Source organism: Meriones unguiculatus, chromosome 8 (genome assembly GCF_030254825.1).
Source record: "Meriones unguiculatus strain TT.TT164.6M chromosome 8, Bangor_MerUng_6.1, whole genome shotgun sequence".
NCBI lineage: Eukaryota > Metazoa > Chordata > Mammalia > Rodentia > Muridae > Meriones > Meriones unguiculatus.
Genome location: NC_083356.1, coordinates 52240754 through 52262675, shown reverse-complemented (window position 1 = coordinate 52262675; position 21922 = coordinate 52240754). Strand labels below are relative to the sequence as shown.

At 34.3% G+C, this 21922-nt stretch overlaps 1 protein-coding gene across 1 annotated transcript in view; it reads right to left on the bottom strand.

Moving 5' to 3' along the window:
* Csmd3 (CUB and Sushi multiple domains 3) overlaps window positions 1–21922 on the bottom strand; it is a 1323831-nt gene that overhangs the window by 883746 nt on the left and 418163 nt on the right. The window contains exon 6 of the mRNA XM_060389430.1: window positions 6707–6819. Coding sequence (XP_060245413.1) covers window positions 6707–6819 — 113 coding nt within the window. The remainder of the gene's footprint in view (window positions 1–6706; window positions 6820–21922) is intronic.

The following is a 21922-nucleotide window of genomic DNA, read 5'->3' as shown; positions in this document are numbered from 1 at the left end:
GAAAAATCTAGACTTTGGTATAAAGCTTCTCTTTTTCCCTATTTTTAGTTCAGCCTTGCTCATATTTTCAGCATACAACACAGAGGAAAATGTATATTTCCAAAACATACAAATAACTTTTAAAAAAAATCATACACTTCATGCAAGTTTGGCTAAATGAACCTCTTCGAATTATGTGAGAGCATTGACCCTCACAGCTACATATTTCAGCCTACTTTAGACAAAATAGTAAAGCCAATGATAGAAATAGTTCTGATAAAAAGTGAATTAGTTTATTAGGTTTATAAAATCTGACTAAAGATCCTGTTGTGTACAGAATTTTGAGAAGTCTTTCATTTTGTTAGAACACTTTGCAAATGTGCTATTCTCAAATACCAAAATACTACAGATTATAATTATCTTGTAGAATATTAAAAATTTGTCCCCTTCAGATTAAAATTGATTTTGGCCTACAGCCCTACTTATCATTTAATTAAATGGAAATGACTTATGCAGAGCTATTAAATAAGTGGATAGCAAAGGAAGGAAATAAATGTGTCATGAAAATTCATTATAATGTATATAGAAAGAATTCTGACAGGAACTTATGAATCATAACACTACAGCAGTGTCATCTGCACACAAAGGCATATAAAAAAGATTAAACACCAAATCAAAGGCATGTAAGAGGCAAAAGAATCATTGTGCACTGTATAGGAAGCTTAGAGTGTTGAGTCCATTGTGGGACAATTAAATTTTCATATAAAAGAAACTTGCCTTCTTTTGCCTTTCATGCAGTCAATGGCTATAGCATAATCTCTCCATTGAAAGCATTTAACACTAGATTGAGGAGGAACATTTACTCTGGGATTGTTTGCTGCTTTAAATCTGTCTAAATGAAGGAAAATTTTGAAAACAAGATGTAATTTGGTATAATATTCCTTATGCATTTAGAGAAGATCAGAGTCTTAATTCTTAATAAAGTTTTCCTGGTTGATACATTTAATGAATCTTTTAATATGTTATGATTTAATAGTTGGTATACACATTTCGTGGTTTCGCAAAGAACAGGCAGTACTGAAAGCAAAATGAAAAAGGAACTGCACAAAATGAATGTCATGCTCAAAAGAGTCAGAGACTGTTATGAGATACATTGGTAATACAGCAGAGGTTTGGGGAGATGCTGCATCCCCATTCCCACACTCTCAGACATCATCTATATTTGATTATCTTAGAAAGACAGCAAGAATCATAGGAAAATAAATAAGTCGCTTGTAAACTCAAGTTCTCCTGTAATTACAAATAATATATCATTCTAAGCTACTAAAGAAATCAGTGATTCCCAAAGTGGGGGAAAAAGTTCAATTCAAAATGTGGGATCTGGGAGGAGAAGAGGGAATGGGCACTCTTGGGGTGTGAGCTAAATATGTTTTAACAAAATAAAAATTTAGGAAAAAATGCTGAAAATTCAAAAAGGTATCTAGCTTTCAAAATATTTTAGAAAACTACAATGCAAAATACATACTTTATATTTGTTACTGGTTATTTAATTTTTATTTAAATACTTGTTAAGTGAAATTAAGTTTATTGTTCCTGCCTCTTTCAATATTTATTTTTTAAATGGCTACAGGAACATGCAAACTTCATTAATGTGTTGCAAATTTAGTGACAATGGGCAGAATATACTTTAAGTCAAGGATTAACAATACTTCCATGGTAAGGAGCTATCTTGGTAAAATTTGAGCTAACATATAAACATAAGACAGTGCTCTTTCCACAATATTTACATAAAAATGAAAATAAAGGAATGAAAATAAATTATTTTTTCCCTAGAGGCTATTTAAGCTGTGGGCTGGCTTTCCACAGGGTCCGAGGATTGTTCAAGGTTCCTGAATAAACTGCATTTAAAAAAAAAAAAAAACTTTGAAAAAAAAATGAAAATAAAGTTGAAAAGTCCTTATTGTCTCTGTATTTGTGTCTTTCTGAATTTTGTTTGTATGAGTCTTTCCTCATTGTTACTTTTTTATTCTATCACCCTGCTATTTCAATAACTGAATTAAAAAGCTTACTGAGTTTTTGTTATATTGACCAGGTATTAAAAACTCCTCCATCAGTGGACTTGGAAAGGGCAGGGAGGAGACCAGGGAGGGAGTGTGGGGTTAGGGAGGGAATGAGGGAGTGGAATACAGCTGGAGCACAGAGGTAACAAAATGTAACTAATAAGAAAAATAAAATTAAAAAAATAAGAATAAATATCCTTTTGTAAAATCTGATTGGTGCATAACCAGCATTTGTGGATGTGAATCATGGACATTCTAAATCACGATTAATTGGTTGTTGGATGAAAGTAAGATAAGACTTCACTGTACCAAGGGTGATTTTATATTACCTAAATCTACATTAAATTAGTATTTTTAACAGAATGACCTATATATGACCACATTACTTTGCCACTAATATACATATATCTCTTTCACTTTATACTGTTTTATAACTACTTGTTAGGTTTATACAAATCCTAAGAAATGCAAGATTTTAAAAGTATATAATGAATGCTTTATATATTAATACTTTATATATGTGTGTGTATGCAGTCACTTTAATATAATGTATTGATAATTCACAGAGTTAACTTAAATGTCACTTGTTAATTGTATGATATGAATTAAATAGTATAATTTTGTATTTTGTGACTATATGGTTACATATGTTCCTTTTTATTTTTTTATTAATTCATTTATTCACTTTGTATCCCAGATGTAGCCCCCTCCCTCATCCCCTCCCAACCTCACCCTCCCTTATTTAAGAAAATCAACTAAAAATATCTCCTGAAAAAAAAAAGAAACTGTAACATGAAACAGGAAATTAAAGCCTCAATTAATTGATATGAATGTGTTGTTCATTCTGAAGTTTAAAAACTGCCTCTTTTACAAATAATGTGCTTGGAAGTGTCTTTCAGGTAAGCTGTAGTCAGACAGTAAGAATAATCACACTGCTGCTGCTGTTCGCAACAGTAACAGTTTCTCTGATTCTTATTCTCAGGCAGACATCATTCAATCGCTATATATGTACATATTTATTAACACTGATGAGAAGCAGAAGGCTGTATGCATTAAGTCCTGTATCTGCAACTGCATGATGTAACCTTGTACCTAGTGCTTTTTGACGAGTCTGCTGTTTTCTCAAACAGCACCTGAATGAATGCCTGCTTCTGTGGATGTGAGGTGCAAGGCTTAACAAGGCAAATGCAGGCTTTTGACCAAGCAGCCCCACTGCTCACTTTCTCCGGAGTCCTTGAACAGGTCATAGCTAAGCAAATTGCCCTAAGGTTTTTATATTCCGTTAGGTGAAAGAAGTGTGAGGATTACATAAAATGATGCATATGCAGATATTCTGCAAATTGTAAATCATACTGTTTATTTTTGTGTAACATTTAATAATTTAGTAACTGCCTAAAATAGGGATCCTGGGCCTCCAGAAAGAAAAAGACTGTTTTGTATACTTCTTTCAGGTCCATTATATTCCTCCAAATTTCTGATGAAAATTAATTTGTTTATTAAATGGTGGTATAATGAAAGGGATGGTGGAATATATCAATTTTACATAAGTCATTTTCTTTTGTTTTAGACTAAAATCCTGGAAGGCTCTGGTAAACCTGCTTGTAACCTTAAGATTAGTAGCCCTACATCCTAGATCAAGGAGTCTAAGCTGCATGTTTCTATAAAAGTCTTCTGGATGACAGTGGTTAACGAGGAATAGCACAAGCACCCATGTCAATATCTCATACACTAGTTACTGCACTACAGACATTTATTCTGAAATCAATAACTCATAGAAAAATGTCAACCCTTAGGAAAAAACACCCGAATACAGCAAAGTAGCATTTTAAAGACAGTGATAGATGTTTAACTAGTTGGTACTTTATGGCTTGTTGAAATTTACGCCTTGAGTTGCAATAAGGTACAAGTGAACTAAAAGGAAACACGGACTTAATTACAAGGCGTCATGGTAAGGCTCACAGATCTAAGGGAAAAAGAGTTTAAAAGAACATTAGCTAGTTTTGCTGGGATGCCATGTAAGGGCAATCACTGAGTACAGAGTAGACAACTGACTATGCTGGGATGTGTACATCAACACTGGATGTCCACAGGTTACTCACTTACCAGTTAGTAATGTCTCTAGTGAAACCATGAGAACAAATGTTTTACGTCAATAACTTGGATCCTTTCCACTACTGTTAAGAATCACAGTTTATTCTTACACCTACATGTAGCCTGGAAGTGAAATAAGGAGGTGTTCTAATCCTAAAGATGTGAGCACTCACCCTAACAAGAGGGTACGTATGCAAAAGTACTTTAACCTAAAAGACAGTGACACATCTATTAGCAGGAGTATATATATGTATGACAAAACTGAGACTTTCACTAATTCCTTTATTGCATTTTTTTTGCAATTGATTCACAATTATAGTGGTGATTGACTGCTCCAATACTTTCAGAAGAGTCATAAGTATGCAGAGTTATCAAGTTACAGGATTTATAACTAGAAATAGGTGTTTTACATCCTGGATATTATTAATAGTGGATGTGTTTGAATACCATAATAAAAATATGTGCCTTTCCAAATTAAAACACATCAGTAAAGAAAAGATTAAGAAGTAATAATAAAAATAAAAATATGTCACCTTCACACAAATATGTTTGGTTTATTTCTATACTTTTAAGTCTAGAATATATACATAACCTCAAAAATTATTTCGGGGAAGAAACTACTTTCCAGTTTTACTTACTAAATATCATATTTTTAAAAGTGGCTCCAAGAAATTTTTCCTTGAAAAACTGTGGGCATATTTATTGTAAATGAGTTATGGAAAGCTTCTTGGTTTTCATTTTTAACTCTGGCTCCAGAAATGAAATATTCAATTCAGTCACAATATTTAAAGCGTTTTCTCTCCTGACTGGGATATGTGGGTTTTTTTTTCCTTTCATTCCAAGTAGCAGATGATCTCATTCCACCAAAACGTTTTTTTTAATTGCATGTGAAATTCATTTTATTTAATCCAAGAAATCTCAAATTCTCTGTATTTTCACAGAAATAGTATGTCTAGCTGTATGACTTGTTTCACTCATGCGGAGATGCAGGCTAAAACAGTGTAGGCAACAGGGACTGAATTGCCCAGGTAGTTTTATCTACACAAAAAGAACCACCGTAACAAAACAGTGAAATAAATAAAAATAAAAGGTATTCTGACAATATGCTATGAAAGTTCTTTAAAAAGCTCAAGTTGATCAGGAAGACAGTTGAAATCTTCTACTTAGAATTTTAAAAGAGACTTTTTAAAAATTTTATAATGTTCAAATTATCATGACAAAAGGACACCTATATTAATAATTAATAAAAGCTATAAAAATTTGCTGTGTATATTTATCTTTAACTTATACTACTTTTTGATGGGTGATATTTTAATTTTGGGAAATAATTATCAAATTATACAGTTTTTAATGGTGTATTTATTCTTATATTATGTACATTGGTGTTTTGCCTGCATGTGTGTTTGGGTGAGGGTGTGTGATCCCCTGGAACTGGAGTTACTTACAGTTCTGAGCTACCCCATAAGAGTGTTAGAAATGAACCAGGGTCCTCTGGAAGAACAGGCAGTGCTCTTAACCACTGAGCCATTTCTCCAGTCCCCAGATTATACAATTTTAAAGCATAATTGTACTCGTTATTGAAAATTTTCTTCAGGGAATATTTTATTAAGCTGTTCTACTGGAAACTTTTGTTATAGCAATACCTATTATTCTACTATGAAATATCAAGATAAAACTTACACTAATTGTCATTACAGAAAAAAATCTCATTGATCTACTATTTGCAGGTCTCTCATCTTTAAAATATTAATTGCTGAAATTTTATTTCAGAAGACAGCATACATTCTGATATTAATTATTTCAGTTAATAAATATAAACTACCTTGATTCATCGTATTAAATTTACAAAATGCTTAAGATCAAAGAATTCCAGAGGAAATATTTAAAAGATCAAAAGCAAACAAAAAGAGAAAATGGATTATGTAATCATGACAATGTTCAGTAATGCCTTAGCGGTAGATGATACACTAGCGAGTAAAATGAATTACTATCCATGAAGTCTGAAATTTTATCCACCAGGCTCACATGATTTTACTGAATATAGCACAAGCTACATTGTTATTAGCATTTTTATCTTCTTACTAAATTTGCCTCAATGATTTTTCCAAGTTAACACATCAAATATTATATCCTACTCACTCAAAATTATACATGTTAATAAAATCAGAAAATAATTCTATTAAAGTTAATTATACTTGCAATAACAGACAAACTATGTATGAAGATGAATTTAAGGTAATAAAAAAACAATTCACAACTATGAGTTTTCTGCAGGATTTTGTAGTATGCTTTCTGCTGAAGTATGTTATTAAATCCAAAATACTACATCTTCTAAAAAATACATTCTAGAATTCATAACATTCTTTCCTTTGATCCTTGAGCTAGAAGAATCTATTAACTTTATTATGTGATTTAGTTATGATCATGTTATTTTCTTAGAGAGAATGATATTCTTTCTAGTTTAAATCACCCTTTATAAATACTAAGGACATTTTTTTCCTAGACCACGCAATGCGGTTGTACATACTAAAATTATTTTACGCATCAAGGGAAGCAGAGGTGATCATTAAACATACCTTGGTAGGGAGCGCTAAATCCACGGTAGCGGTGATTGCTGTCTGTAACAAAATGCAGTCTGAGCCAGTTTTTGTTGCTGATAATTGGTGGTGGTATATTCATTCCAGATAACCTGAATTATGAAAAACAACAACATAAAAATTTAAAAAGCTTTTCAGCAGTAATCATTCTTACTGATTTGGGACCAAAAGGTATCCATGTACAAAAACTATGACTTTAAACTACCAACTTTTAAAAGGAAATGTGAAATATTTATGTTATAAAATTAACCATAATATCATATAATAGTATAATTTCAATCATTCTATTCTGATTAAGTTACAAGTTTTGTTGAAATCTACAATAAAATTACGTTATGATACTCATTGTTTATTTTATTCTAAAAATTACACTGATAATAAATGTATTGTGTTGATAATTAAGAAGTCCTCCCCTATCAGTGGACTTGGGAAGGGGCATGCATGCAGAGGGTAGAGGAAGGGAGGGGTTTGAATGGGAGGAGGGAGGGAACCATGGGGGGAATACAAAGTGAGTAAAGTGTAATTAATAAAGAAAAATAAATAAATAAATAAATAAATAAAAGAAGGAATGAACAGTAAAAAAAAAAAAAAAAGACACAGACACAGAGGATTGAACCGGTGGTGATACTCATGGTATTTCTGTGTGCATTTTGGGATAATAAATTTGCAAGACAGTAATTCTTCAAGGAATTGAAACTCGGCCTTCCACTGTAAGACTGAACAGATATATTATGTCTCTGCTATTCACCTAGTCTCAATATTTCACATGGGGTAGCAACTTACTCTATTGTCACTACTTAATGCAATTTCATAAAGCTGTGTATTGCCATGATTATGTGTATTATACTCTAACACTGTATCAGGTGCAATACACTGGCAAATGTCAGACAAAACACATTTATAGCAATTCAGTTGGTGGCAAAGACACCATCTTTTCCTTAAGTCAAACACAGTGAAATAAGTAACTTGTTTTTATAATCATCAACAACCTCTACACCTTAGGCACGAATTACATAACCAAAGTCACCAATTACCCTACGTAGCCTATTCTGTGGTGGCATGTAGTGTAGTGTAAAGACTTCTTGGTAAGAACTCTCTGGTATGGATTTCGATTTTTCAACTGCATACTTTTTGTACCTCAGAAGGAAAAAAAATGATCTATTGCTTTATGTTTGTGTTCAGGATAGAAGGGGCCATGAGCCTCTCTGTGTCCTTGGGCAATGGGAAAGGAACCAGTGGGAGATGAGAGAACAGTATTACACTGGGATACAACCTGATGTTAAGGAGTATACAATTTTCTCCTTCTGACATGTTCCTCGCTTATGAGAGTCCACATTCCTGTGTAGTGTTGGAGTTGTTCCAACCTTGAGTAAATGGCCACATGCCCCTGGCAGCTTTATTATACTGTAGCATAGTGGCATTAGTCTTGAGGTACTCACTAAATTTATTGAATTCCTATTTCCCCCTAAAAGAGCCCATAAATCTAAATAGAGTCCTAATCATAAGCGATAAATATAAGTCCTAATAATAACAAACATAACAAAAATATCCCTAACATTATGAAAATTGTTTGAGTTAATATCACCATGAAAAAGCATAGTGACTCAAAGGAACTTCTGAAGGAAAAGGTTTATTTTAGCTTATTTCTCCTAACACAGTTCATCATGAAGTCAGAGAAGTTACTCAAGGCAGGAACTTTACAGGAGGATATGAAAAGAAATCCATTGAGAAGTACTTTTTTTCTTGCTCCCGGGTATTATTATTATCATTATTATTATTTTTAATTCAGTTGTGTCCCAGTTGTAGGCCTCTTCTGCATCTCCTGCCTGTCTCTCTCTTCCTCTTCCTCTCCTCTTTCTCTTCCCTAGTCCACTGATAGAGGAAGTCCTCCTTCCCTACTGTCTGACCCTAGCCTATCAGATCCCATCAGGACTGCCTGGATCCTCTTCTTCTGTGGGCTGGTTAGGTTGCTCCACCAGGTAGATAGTGATCAAGAAGTAGACAATCAAGTTCACGTCAGAGACCCTTTTCCTCTTGCTAGGGGCACACAGGAAGATTGAGCTTTCTATTGGCTACATCCGAACAAGGGGTCTAGGCCCTCTCTATGTATGGTATTTGGTTGATGTATAATTCTCTGCAGTTCTTCCTGGGCCCTGTTTTTGTTTGTTTTGTTTTGTTTTGTTTGTTTGTTGGTTTCCTTGTGGGGCTCCTATTCCCTCTGGGTCCTTTTATCTTCCCCTTCTTCCACAGGACTAGCTGCAAATTTTGGTTGTGGGTTTCTGTATTGACTTCAATACCTTGTTGGGTGATGTCTTTTAGGGGACATCTGTGGTAGGCTGCCATCCTGTGCCCTCTCTTCTACCACTTCCAGTGTCTATCCTGTTTTCCCTTCTGAAGGAGAATTAAGCATCTTCCCTAGTGTCCTGCTTGATGTTTAGCTTCTTTAGGTCTGTATATTTTAGTATGTTTATCCTATATTACATGGCTAAAAAAGTGGGGAAGAGCCTTGAATGCATTGGCACAAATGACAGCTTCTTGAATAGAACACCAAGAGCTCAGGCCCTGAGATCAGCAATAAATAAATGGGACCTCATGCAACTGAAAAGCTTCTCTATAGCAAAGGACAAGCTCAACAAAACAAAGCAACAGCCTACAGGAAAAGATCTTCACCAACCCTACATTTAACAGAGGACTGATATCCAGAATATATAAAGAACTCAAGAAATTAAACACCAAAAAACCAAATAATCCAATTTTTAAAAATTGGGGTACAGAGTTAAACAAAGAATTCTCAATAGAGGAATATCAAATGGCAGAGAAATATTTAAAGAAATGTTCAATGTCCTTAGTTATCAGGGAAATGCAAATCAAAATGAAAATTACTTCTTATTGGCTGGTTTATCAACCTTCCTCAGCTTGTTTTCCTACAACCTAGAACCAGCCAACTAAGTTCAACTAATCCTTTCCACATCAATCATTAATCAAGATAATACTTCCAAAAACAATCATATATGCTAATTTAATGGAAGCATTTTCCAAGTAGGTTTGTCTTACCAGATTATGTATAGATTTTTATGGACTTGACAGGAAATAAGCAGCACACTTAACAATGTAGCTGTCTAAACAGGATCTAAATATTAACAATATAAGTTTACATGCCATGATCTCACAGGCTTCATGCCTAGATAAATATCTATAGGCAGTTAGTGACAGCTAAGATAAGTGTAGTTAGTCTTTACTAGGAATGAACCCTCTAGTTCATTAATTGACAGCAGCTAGTGACTTAAAACCATATACACACAAGCCACACTACATAGACTCAGCATTTTGCACTAAAATAATTATATATATATATGAATGTCTATATCTATATGTATCAATAACATCTAAGGAAAAGAAGCAATAATTTGGGGGAAGATATTGAGGAGATTGGTAGAATGAGTAGGTTGAGAAATTATATATATAAAGCACACATATGTTACATTTAAAATACTAATTTAATTTTAAAAGTAACGTGTAATTCTACAAAATCAAATGTACTGACCTGTCTGTATTTCCTCATCTTTACTACTCAGGCACAGTCAAGCGTAAACAGAGTGATATTCATGTTCCACGTGATTCTGAAACCTAGCTGTTGCTCCTATGTTCTTATTATCTTTCTCTCCTATTTTTTTTCTCTTGTGTTTTTCAGTATTTTGAATCTATTTTTTCCTCCAGTCCTGAGATAAGACTCTTTCCTCCAGCATTTTCTATTCCCGGTGACCTTCTTAAATTAATTGTCCTGTGTTCAGCCACATCTTGCACTCCTCTGAATCATTCATTTATCTTATCTTAGGGCACTTTAATGTACTTCATTTTAAGACTGATATAAATATAATTCAACTTTATTTACTTACTCTTAATCATGGTCAGACAAGACAGCTTTGAAGTACGAAGGTTAAACCAGATGCTTAATCTCCTTCTATGTCCTGACAGAGTATCTGTGTCCTTTCTTGTCTCATTTCTTACTTTTTCTAGCAATGCATTTTCTATTTCTCACACTATTACAGATTTTCTTGCAACATATTAAATTCATGATACTTAATATATTAATTATTTAATAGTATGGAGATGAGGGATTAATTTTTTAAGAACATTATGATGTATAAATTATTTGGGTATAACTTACCTTTAAGTACATACTTATTTGTTCCCATTCAACACAGCTTTTTAATTCCATTTTACAGTATTATCAAATATTTTCAATTTTTACCTTATTTAAAATCCATATGGAATGCTATTTTTTTCAAAGACTTTTATAATAACCACCTGGATGTGTTCTGAGACCCAAAATACTTGGTCAATTATGATGGATAATGTGCCTTTTGCCTTTGACTACATTACTAACTTCTTTCACAGTAAATTTTAACTAAAGCTGAGTATTAAGAATATTTCAATTCACACATAATGAAAAGCTAATTAAATAAGATCATATACATATAAATTTCTCACAGTATTTTCTGATGTTTATAATAAAAATGCCTTGAAAGTTGAGGAAGACTTGCTGATTAGTATATTTTTAAAATTGTTCTTTTGTAAGCATATGTTTGTCTTATAATTTTTGTTTAATACCATAATTTAATATGTTTTTCAACAAGATACCCTTGCATATCCATGCTATGCAAGCATAGTAAATGCCATACAATAAAAAATTATGTATCATAGAGCCCTTCTACAAGCCATTAATACAGTTTTTCTAATATCTAGAGAGCAGTTCATTATACAGTCCTAAGAAGAATTACTGTATTAAATATAATAAAAAAGAAGTTACTAATCTTATTATTTTCTCTTCTAAGTTTTTTTTAAATGTTAGCATTTAATTCCTGAATGGAACGATGTTTGAAAATTATTAATCTTCCATCCTATTCAAGTCATGAGTAAGATTCATGAGGACTGCATAGACAGCAAGACTGAATATTTCATATTTCTGTGACAGATGTGTAACCTGTTGTTGGCTCTGTGTAATATTTAATATCTATTGTTTAGTTGAATTGTTTTAAAATAACATGAAAGTGGGGTATAAATCTCAATATGCTTGTTAAGGGTGATTTCAGATAGAACTAACTAACTAATAAAAGAAGATTCCTGTAATTGTGGGTATCATGATCACTAACCTTAGGGGAATAAGAAAAATAAAGGGACAAGGAATAAGATCATAGAACACCAGCATCTCTTACTTTCTTCTTCCTGACCTGATATGATTTGTACTTAACTACTTCATCTCCTCTTCCCTGAAATGAGTAACTGTATCCTCTGAAATAGAATTTTATTTGCTTAAAATGTTTCAGTTTTAAGGTACCAGTTAAGAAGATCCAAAAGCAATACATTGTATAAGCAAAACAGATAAAAACAGACTAAGCTAAAGTCCATCCATTTCCTATGGTATTAATATGAAGATTTTAAAGCTCAGAATCCTGTGATTTAATTTATTCTAAATCCAGGTGTCCAACTTCTTTCCTTCCTCTGTTAATGGCATCTCAGTAGTAGTGTGTACTCCACCTGTTTCTACATAGTGAATTATTGGCTTCCACTCATAACCCATGGTCAGTCTTTCCCACAATATCTCATTTTCATTCGCTTACAGCATTTAATGGCTGGCTCTTTGACCTCTTCTCCCCTCCTCTGAGGGAAGAGCAGCCTTGCTAGGCCACAGAGATGGACACTGCTTTCAGTCCTAAAGAAAACCTGATAAGCTAGGGTAATATCGAAGGGGAGGAGACCTCCCTTGTCTGTGGACCTGGAAAGGGGCAGGGAGGAGATGAGGGAGGGAAGGTGGGGTTGGAAGGGAATGAAGGAGCGGGCTACAGCTAGGATGCAAAGTTAATAAACTGTAACTAGCATTTTAAAAATAAATGAAAAAAAAAAAACAACCATATCCTACACTGCTCAAGTAGCCCAGAATTTGAGTCTAGATAAGCCAGAGACCTAGGGGAAAATAGAATATTTCTGTTCTGATGCGGGAACAAAGCAATAAAATGATGCCTAATTACATTCTGTTATATAAATTGATCAGTGTCCTCCTTAGCCATCATCTGAGAACTGTCTTTTACAGTATATAAGAACAAATATGGAGGCTCACAATTCGACAAAGTACAGTAAATGAGAGACCTTGGGACACTATGTCTTAAGTAGAATTCTTCATCAATTCCTTTTTCCCTTAGGGTCCAAGAAACTGCAGGGTAAGAATTTGAAAGATTGTAAGTGCCAGAGAGAATGGAAGACAGGAAGAAAACAAGGCCCTCTAAACACCGTAGACAAACACCCACATGAATTCAGTGAGAATGTGGGAGCATGCAGAAGTCCTACACAGGGCTAAGCCAAATGGGATCCCATAGTGAGGTGGGAAGTAGACACAAGCCCACAGTTATAACCCAGAAACTCTTTCCAATTGATAACCTCGCATAAGAAAAAACCAGTTTTCTTTAACAGACTCTAGTAGCATACAAACCACATTTAAGGGCAGTCTCCGTGCATATCTATGAATTGCTAACAGAAAATGAACTCAACGCTAATTTTGGAGGAATTTTGTCACATAATACTTTGTTTGGATGGATGATTTTGTTTGTTTAGATTTTTATTTGTCTTTCAATGAGAGAGAAAGAAACTATGTGGATTTGGGTGGGTACAGAGGTGGGGAGGGTCTAGGAAAAGTTGAAACAGGGAAACCATAATCAGAATATATCAGAATATATTGTATAAAAACTATTTTCAACAAAGGTCATAACATATTTCAGAATGCAAACAAGTGTAGAAAGTAAGGCCATGTGATGATGGCAATAGATTCAGAGAAGTACGTGAGAAAAGTTGGCATCTACAGAACTTAGGTAGAATCAGCAAAATTGTAAGAGAAAGAAATTAACTTAACCCGAGAAGAGCATCTGAGGGAAAGGTGCAGTTTGAAATCCCCTTAATTGCACAAGAAAAAAAATCAAACTTGTCAACCCGCAAGAGCCACATTCAATACTGAGTTTGAAGATCTTGTTAGTGCTCTAAAGGAAGAAAAATAAATAAAATGATATTGATTTTAAAAGCAGGAATGAAAGTGTCTCTATTCACAAAAGGCGTATTTGCCAATTTTAAAAAGCTCTATGAAGCTATACACTGCAAGTACAACTTGTAATTGAATTAATCAAGATCTGAAGAGAGAAAATGAGTGTATAAACATCAATCAGTTCTACACACCAGCCAGGGACAATTGAAAATTTTAATAAGATACCACTTTTGAAAGTGTCATCAAATGGATATTTGAAAATGTTAGATCAAAATACTTGTAATTTTTTTTTTTTTTATTTTGCTACACTCTTCAGAGAATGAAGAAAGAAAAGTGCTGGTAGCATAGCAAGTGAAGAATATGCATGTCTGTTTACATAAAGAATCCTGCTAAATTACTAATTTTATTCCGAGGGATGCTTAGTTTCAATACAAAGATTATAAGAGACTATGAGCAACATTTTATGAAAATGAACATACCTGTCTGATTTCATGTAGAAATATTAACTCATTTTATATTGTCAGTCTGTAGTCAGGAGGATAATATTACCACTGTGCACAGATGCTCTCACAGAGAAAGGAACACTCCATGAACATACCCCACAAACATCACCCATTTTCAAACCAATTTTCAAAGTAATTCAACAGAAGGGCATATCCTTACATAAACAGCACAGGAACAAGGATGGATATACAGCAATGGATACAACAGACAAGTGAAATTTTTCAAGATATGCTATATACTTACACAAGAATTAATAAAAAATTAATTGTAGACTTTAATGTAGAAGAGAATGTTAAAATTTCTAACTCAGTTTCCTGCTCTTTAAACATATCCCCAGGCAGGGCAGCTTAACTAGGCCACAGAGAAAGAGGATCAGACAGTTCTGATAGGCTAGGGTCAGATAGTAGGGAGGAGAACCTCCCCTATCAGTAGACAAGGGGAGGGACATGGGGAGGAAGAGGGAGAGTAGGTGGGACAAGGAGGAGATGAGGGTGGGGACTACAAAGAGAATAAATTGTAATAAATAATAGCAATAATATTTGTTTTGTCTTTTAAGAAATAAATTTTATTAAAACAGAATCATAGATATATATATTTGTATAATATATATTACATATATATTTGTAATACTTATAAATTCTTGTGTGCTGAAGTTTAACAGTTTAGAAAAAAAAGTAGTTCAAAAAGCACCACTAGTACTTTATACACATATCTACAAAAATCACTAACCTTTGAAGAACAAGACAGTTACCCATACAATCACACTTACAAATGTATTGGTCATATATATTCAACTAAGACCAAACCTTCATAGAATACTTTTTTGAAAATTTAAAATAAATAGAAACATTTTCAGTCTACACAAAACATCTATCAGCTTTATAATGGTTAATATATTTATAAAGGATTATAATAATAGCTTTTTGTTTACATCAACCTGGAAAGAATGATATAAATATTGCTGGAATTGTTTTTTTTTTATTTTATTATTATTATTTTTTTATCAGTTATATTTTATTAACTCTGTATCCCAGCCGTGTCCTGATCCCTCATTCCCTCCCAGTCCCTCCCTCCCTCCCTCCCTCATCTCCACCGTGCCCCTTTCCAAGTCCACTGATGGGGGGGGACCTCCTCCCCATTCATCTGATCCTGTTTTATCAGGTATCTTCAGGACTGGCTGCAAAGCCCTCCTCTGTGGCCTAACAGGACTGCTCCTCCCTTCGGGGGTGGGGAGACCAAAGAGCCAGTCATTGAGTTCCTGTTAGAAATAGTCCTTGTTCCCCTCACTTTGGGAAACCAATTGGTTACTGAGCTACCACAGGCTACATCTGAGTGGAGGTTCTAGGTTATAACCATACATGGTCCTTGGTTGAATGTCAGTCTCAGAAAAGACCCTGTGCCCAGATATATTTGGTCCTTGTGGAGCTCCTATCCTTTCCCCAACAGACTAACTCCCCTTCTTTCTTATGATTCCCTGTACTCTGCCAAAGGTTTGGTCATGAGTCTTTGCTTTGAAAACACTGCTAGTTAGAGTCTTTCAGATGCGCTCAGTAGACTCCTGTCATACGTTCAATGCACATTCCATCTGTCTTTCTAAACGAGGATTGATCATCTTACTCCATATCCGTTATTTGATAATCTTTTTTTAGGTGTATAGATTTCATTATGTTTATCATATCTTATAGGTCTATATAAGTGAGTATATCCCATGTTTGTCTTTCTCCTTCTGGGATATTTCACTCAGAATGATCTTTTCTAGGTCCCACCATTTGCCTGCAAATTTCATGATTTCCTCCTTTTTGATTGCTGAGTAGTATTCCATTGTGTAAAAATACCACAATTTCTGTACCCATTCCTCCGTTGATGGACATCTGGGTTGTTTCCAGGTTCTGGCTATTACAAATAAAGCTTCTATAAACATGGTTGAGCAAGTATCCCTTTTGTGTACTTGAGCAAAGTTTGGGTATATACCTAGCAGTGGTATAGCTGGGTCTGGAGGAAGCACTATTCCTATTTGTCTTAGAAAGTGCCAGATAGCTTTCCAGAGTGGTTGTACCAGTTTACATTCCCACCAGCAGTGGAGGAGGGTTCCCCTTTCTCCACAACCTCTCCAGCATGTGTTATCGCTTGAGTTTTTCAGCAATAATATTTTTAAAGAAAGTACAAAACAATTCTGCATTAAGTCATTTCAAAAATACCAAGTTTACACCATGTAAAAATATATGTTCCTAAAAATGCAACAAGAGGCCATTATTAATGGAAGGTTGTAATAAAGAATATGGGAGAAGTTGGAGGGAGGAAATAGAAAGTTGAGGTGTAATTTTTTTATTTTAATTTTTTTTTATTTTCATTATTAGTTACATTTTATTAACTCTGTATCCCATCTGTATCCCGCTCCCTCATTCCCTTCCAATCCCATCCTCCCTCTCTCATCTCCTCCCTGCCCCTTTCCAAGGCCACTGATAGGGGAGGACCTCCTTCCCTTTCAGTGGAGGTGTAATTTAATTATACTTTCATTACAATTTAAAAACTAAGATTATCATTAAATATCAAAAAATTTAAATCATTATTTTATATATTCAGTATTCAAAGTTCTGTAATATATGATCAAGTTTTTCCTTTATATTTAATTTCATTGTTACTATCAAGGTTAAAACTTCCTTAAAATTCCTGAGAAAAATTATTTTCTGGTGATTTGAATGTGTATTTTCCTACAATAATCTCATTAATTTTTCACCCTATATGTTCAATGAATTATTTTAGATTTATCTCAAGTCTCATTTGTAAACTAGAAGAATTTATGATGTAATTAAGACTTTGTTTAGAAAATCAACATGTTGAGATATGCACGAGTATAATTGTAATTTTACTTTCTATTTAATTTTAATATTGATAGTAAAATGATATCAATCAATGCTACAAATGTGAAGAATGTAGAGTTTGTTTTGATTAGAAGAATAATGGATGACCATACAATGGTCTAACTATGGCAAAATCAAAGCAAATAAAAGAGAAACATGAAAATTATGTTCTACTGATTTTCTAGCAAAACATACAATTATATCAAAGAGGATTTTTAAGATGATGCATAACAGATATATATATATACACATAGGGTATTAGGAAAGTGAAAATGTTAATGCTGAGATATAAAGAGAAATATATTTCCTTTTTATCTATAATTCCTCTCTGGGAACTGAAAACAAGAATGAAAAAATATTTTGTATGATCAAGACTGTAATGGGATTGAGCTCAATGTAGTCTGTAGATATCAAGAAAGACCAGAATCGGAACAAAGAGGCATTAAAGAAAAGCTTATTTGTCCCTATGTTTGTATTTGTTTATTTTCTAATATCAAACGTAAGGAATTACCTAGTAATGACTCAGAAAATCTAATTTGCTATAGAATTCATATGTAAGAGAACATATACAATCAGCAATGTCACAAAGATAATTGAAAATCACCTTTAAGATATAATGGATATATTACCTTGCAGTTTCTGAAGCTAAGAAGCCATTTGTTGAATAATGATCAAACACTTAGGCCAAGAACTATAGAAAGACTATATCAACAATAGAGGACCTCCTATTTCATTTAAAGGCTCATCTTGTATTTGATGTTGGCAAGATGGTCAGCCAAAATGGAAATGATGTACATAATAAGGTGCAAAGAGAAAGAGTGCAGGGCGCGAAGTGAGCTTTGCAGTCTCCTCTCACATCTGAAAAGAAGGGAAATGTGACATGGTGAATGTGCACTCCCTGGACTCTTCTGCAAGTGCCTGGCTGAATTGCCTAACACCATTCTTTCTCTGAGAAGAGAGAGTGTCTGATGGGAGTCCATGTAGGCGACACAGTTCTGAGTGTAAAATTTTTCCTTCCAACATAAGTGTCTTTATGTTGGAAACTTTAGAGGGTCCCTAATACCTAGGCTTTCAAGATGAAATTTGTATATGGTTTAGAGTCAGAAAATAACTACATTTTCTTTTGAAATATTTTCATTTTCTTCATGTCAAATTATGTTGTATTTAATTTTAAAGTGAAAAAATATCAACAAGGCAAACTAAGGATAGGTTTTGTGAGACTGCATTTCAGCTAGTGGACAAATTCACAATTTGAAAAGGATTTCATTCTTTTTTGTTTATTTGTTTTTGTTTTGTTTTGTTTTTGAGACAGAATTTCTCTGTGTAGCGCTGGCTTCCTAGAACTCACTCTGTGGACCAAGCTGGCCTTGAACAGAGATCTGCCTGACCTGCCGCCCAAGCGCTGGGATTAAAGGTGTCTGCCACCACTGCCTGGCTGACTTTATGCATTTTTTTTAAGACAGGGTGTGTTTTAATTGGATTTTATAGTATTTTATAAAATAATTTGAATTAAAAGTTTCTACTGACTATACAACATAATACAAATACATGGTATTTAATTCTGTGAATTACTTTAAATGATGTTTACCAATGAATACCAGAGTGACATATGTTTAAGCATATTATGAAACTAAATAATTTATTATTCATAATTTAGTTTCATAATGTACACATAAATTCAAATATAGGCAGTTATATTAGTTATTATGGTAAGATTTCATATAATGTTTCTATATTTTATATAGCTAGTTTTTACACACTTACAATCAATTGGCCACATTGCTGATGCCTCTGAGCATTAACTGGAAGGATCAGGTAAGATAAAACTTATTTGGGACTGAGCATTGCATGATCACTCCATCTCTGCATTTTGACATGTCATATAGATCTCTTCACCTCTTTTTGATGCATAAAGAAGCTTCATTGGTGAGGTGTGAAAGTTGCTCTTGTCTGTAGCCACAAGGATATATTTAGAAGATAACTGGAAAATATATAATTTTAACATGACTGGTGTATGTTCTCTTCCAGGGCCTATTAGCATTTTCCATTGATTTTTCTTTAGATTATAGTACCAGGAATGAGTTATTTTAACCTGAGTATTTTTAAGACTAATTAGGCCGAACTTGGAATGAGTTATTTTAATCTGAGTGTTTTTAAGACTAATTAGGCCGAACTTGGTTACCAACAAATGCAATTATGACTTGTCTTACTGGCATAAAAAACTCCTTTCAGTAGACATATGTCTAAGGATGATAAAGTTGTAAGCTATGCAGTTTTCTGAGGTCTGGTGTGTGAACAGATTCCAGGACTGATTATAGAAAAATAGTTGAACAAAGCAATAGTTAGAGATGATATTTAAAGAAAAAAAATGGACAGAATTTAAAGGGTCTTGTATGATTATTGTAATTCCATTCTCCGTAAGTATAGTATGTGCAAAACAGCAGTTTGATTTGCATCCAGTATAGTGCTGAACTGGTGTGTTGCCTAGTGTAGGGTTGCTCTCAAGGGCAGGAACAAAGAGAGGTTATTTAAATAATTATATCATTCTTTCTGATATAATTTGGGGAAAAAAAGTTAAATTCAGGGAAGATAGACAAAAAAGTTGCTTACTCTTTCACATTTTATTGAGAGCCAACAGAATTTGTGAAAGAGTACAGAATGAGAGCCAATGTTTAGGTGAAAGTTCTGGACATGTCCATTCATCGGCTCTTATTCTATACTCTTTCACAAATCTGTTGGCTCAAAATAAATTTTGAAAGAGAAAGCGACCTTTTTCTCTGTTGTCCCTTTTTTTTTAACTCAGAAAGAATCATGTAATTATTTAAATAACCTATACAATACAACAGTTAAGATCCATACTAGATGCAAATAAATCTGCTGTATTGTACATTCTATACCATATAACCTAATTGTGGTGCATTTACACAATGCAACACTGCGCAGCATTTAAAACAAGAAAATCATGAAATTTGCAAGCAAATGGATGGAACTAGAAAAATAATCCTGAGTGATCCAACCCAGGACCAGAAAAAAAATGCATAGTATATATTCATTTATAAGCAGATATTAGCTATACAGTATAGGATAACCATACTAAATTCCACAGGCCTAAAAACTTGTACAACTACTTTGGAAATCAATCTGGGGCTTTCTCAAACAATTAGAAATAGTGCTACCTTAAGATCCAGATTTAGCATTCCTAGTCATATATCCAAAATATGCTCAAGTACACAAGGACATTCTCTCAACCATGTTTGTAGCAGCTTTATTTGTAGTTGCAAGAACCTGGATGCCACTTAGCTGATGCCACTTAGCTGAGGAATGGATACAAAAATTGTGGTACATTTACACAATGGAATACTACTCAGCAATTAAAAGCAAGGAAATCATGAAATTTGCAGACAAATGGTGGGATCTAGAAAAGATCATTCTGAGTGAGCTTTTCTTATTTATTTATTATTATTATTATTAATTACACTTTATTCATTTTGTATCCCCCCATAAGCCCCTCCCTCCTTCCCTCCCAGTCCTACCCTTCCTCCCCTTTCTGCATGCATGCCCCTCCCCAAGTCCACTGATAGGGGAGGTCCTCCTCTCCTTCCTTCTGATCTTAGTCTATCAGTTCTCATCAGAAGTGGCTGCATTGTCATCTTCTGTGGCCTGGTAAGGCTGCTCCCTGCTCAGGAGGAGGTTATCAAAGAGCAGGCCAATCAGATTATGTCAGAGGCAGTCCCTCTCCCCATTACTATGTAACCCACTTGGACACTGAACTGCCATGGGCTACATCTGTGCAGGGGTTCTAGGTTATCTCTATGAATAGTCCTTGGTTGGAGTATGAGTCTCTGCAAAGTTCCCCGTGTTCAAATTTTCTTGTTCTGTTGCTCTCCTTGTGGAGTTCCTGTCCTCTCCAGCTCTTGCTATTTCCCACTTCTTACATAAAATTCCATTCACTCTGCGGGACAGTTGGCCATCAGGCTCAGCATCTGCTTTGATAGTCTGCAGGGCAGACGCTTTCAGAGGCCCTCTGTGGCAGGTTCCTAGGTTGTTTCCTATTTTCTTGTTCTGGCTTTCAGAGGCCCTCTGTAGCAGGTTCCTAGGTTGTTTCCTGTTTTCTTCTTCTGATGTCCATCCTCTTTGCCTTTCAGGATGGGGACTGAGCATTTTAGTTAGGGTCCTCTCTTTTGCTTGGTTTGTTTAGATGTACCGATTTTGGTGGGTTTATCCTATGTTGTATGTTTATATGAGTGAGTATATACCGTGTGTGTCTTTTTGCTTCTGGGACAACTCACTCAGGATGATCCTTTCCAGGTCCCACCATTTACCTGCAAATTTCATGATTTCCTTATTTTTCATTGCTGAGTAATACTCCATTGTATAGATGTACCACAATTTCTGCATCCATTATTCAGTTGAGGGGCATCTGGGCTGTTTCCAGCTTCTGGCTATTACAAATAAAGCTGCTACAAACATGGTTGAGCAAATGTCCTTTTTGTGTACTTGAGCCTCTTTTGGATATATGCCTAGGAGTGGTATGGCTGGATCTTGAGGAAGCGCTATTCCTAATTGTCTGAGAAAGCACCAGATTGATTTCCAGATGTACAAGTTTACATTCCCATCAGCAGTGGAGAAGGGTTCCCCTCTGAGTGAGCTTTTCCAGAAGCAGAAAGATACACACAGGGTATATACTCAGTTATAAGTGGACACTAGACATATAATATAGGATAAACTCAAATCTGTATACCTAATGAAGCTAAGCAGGAAAGAGGACCCCGGAAAACATGAACAGTCCTCACTCAGAAA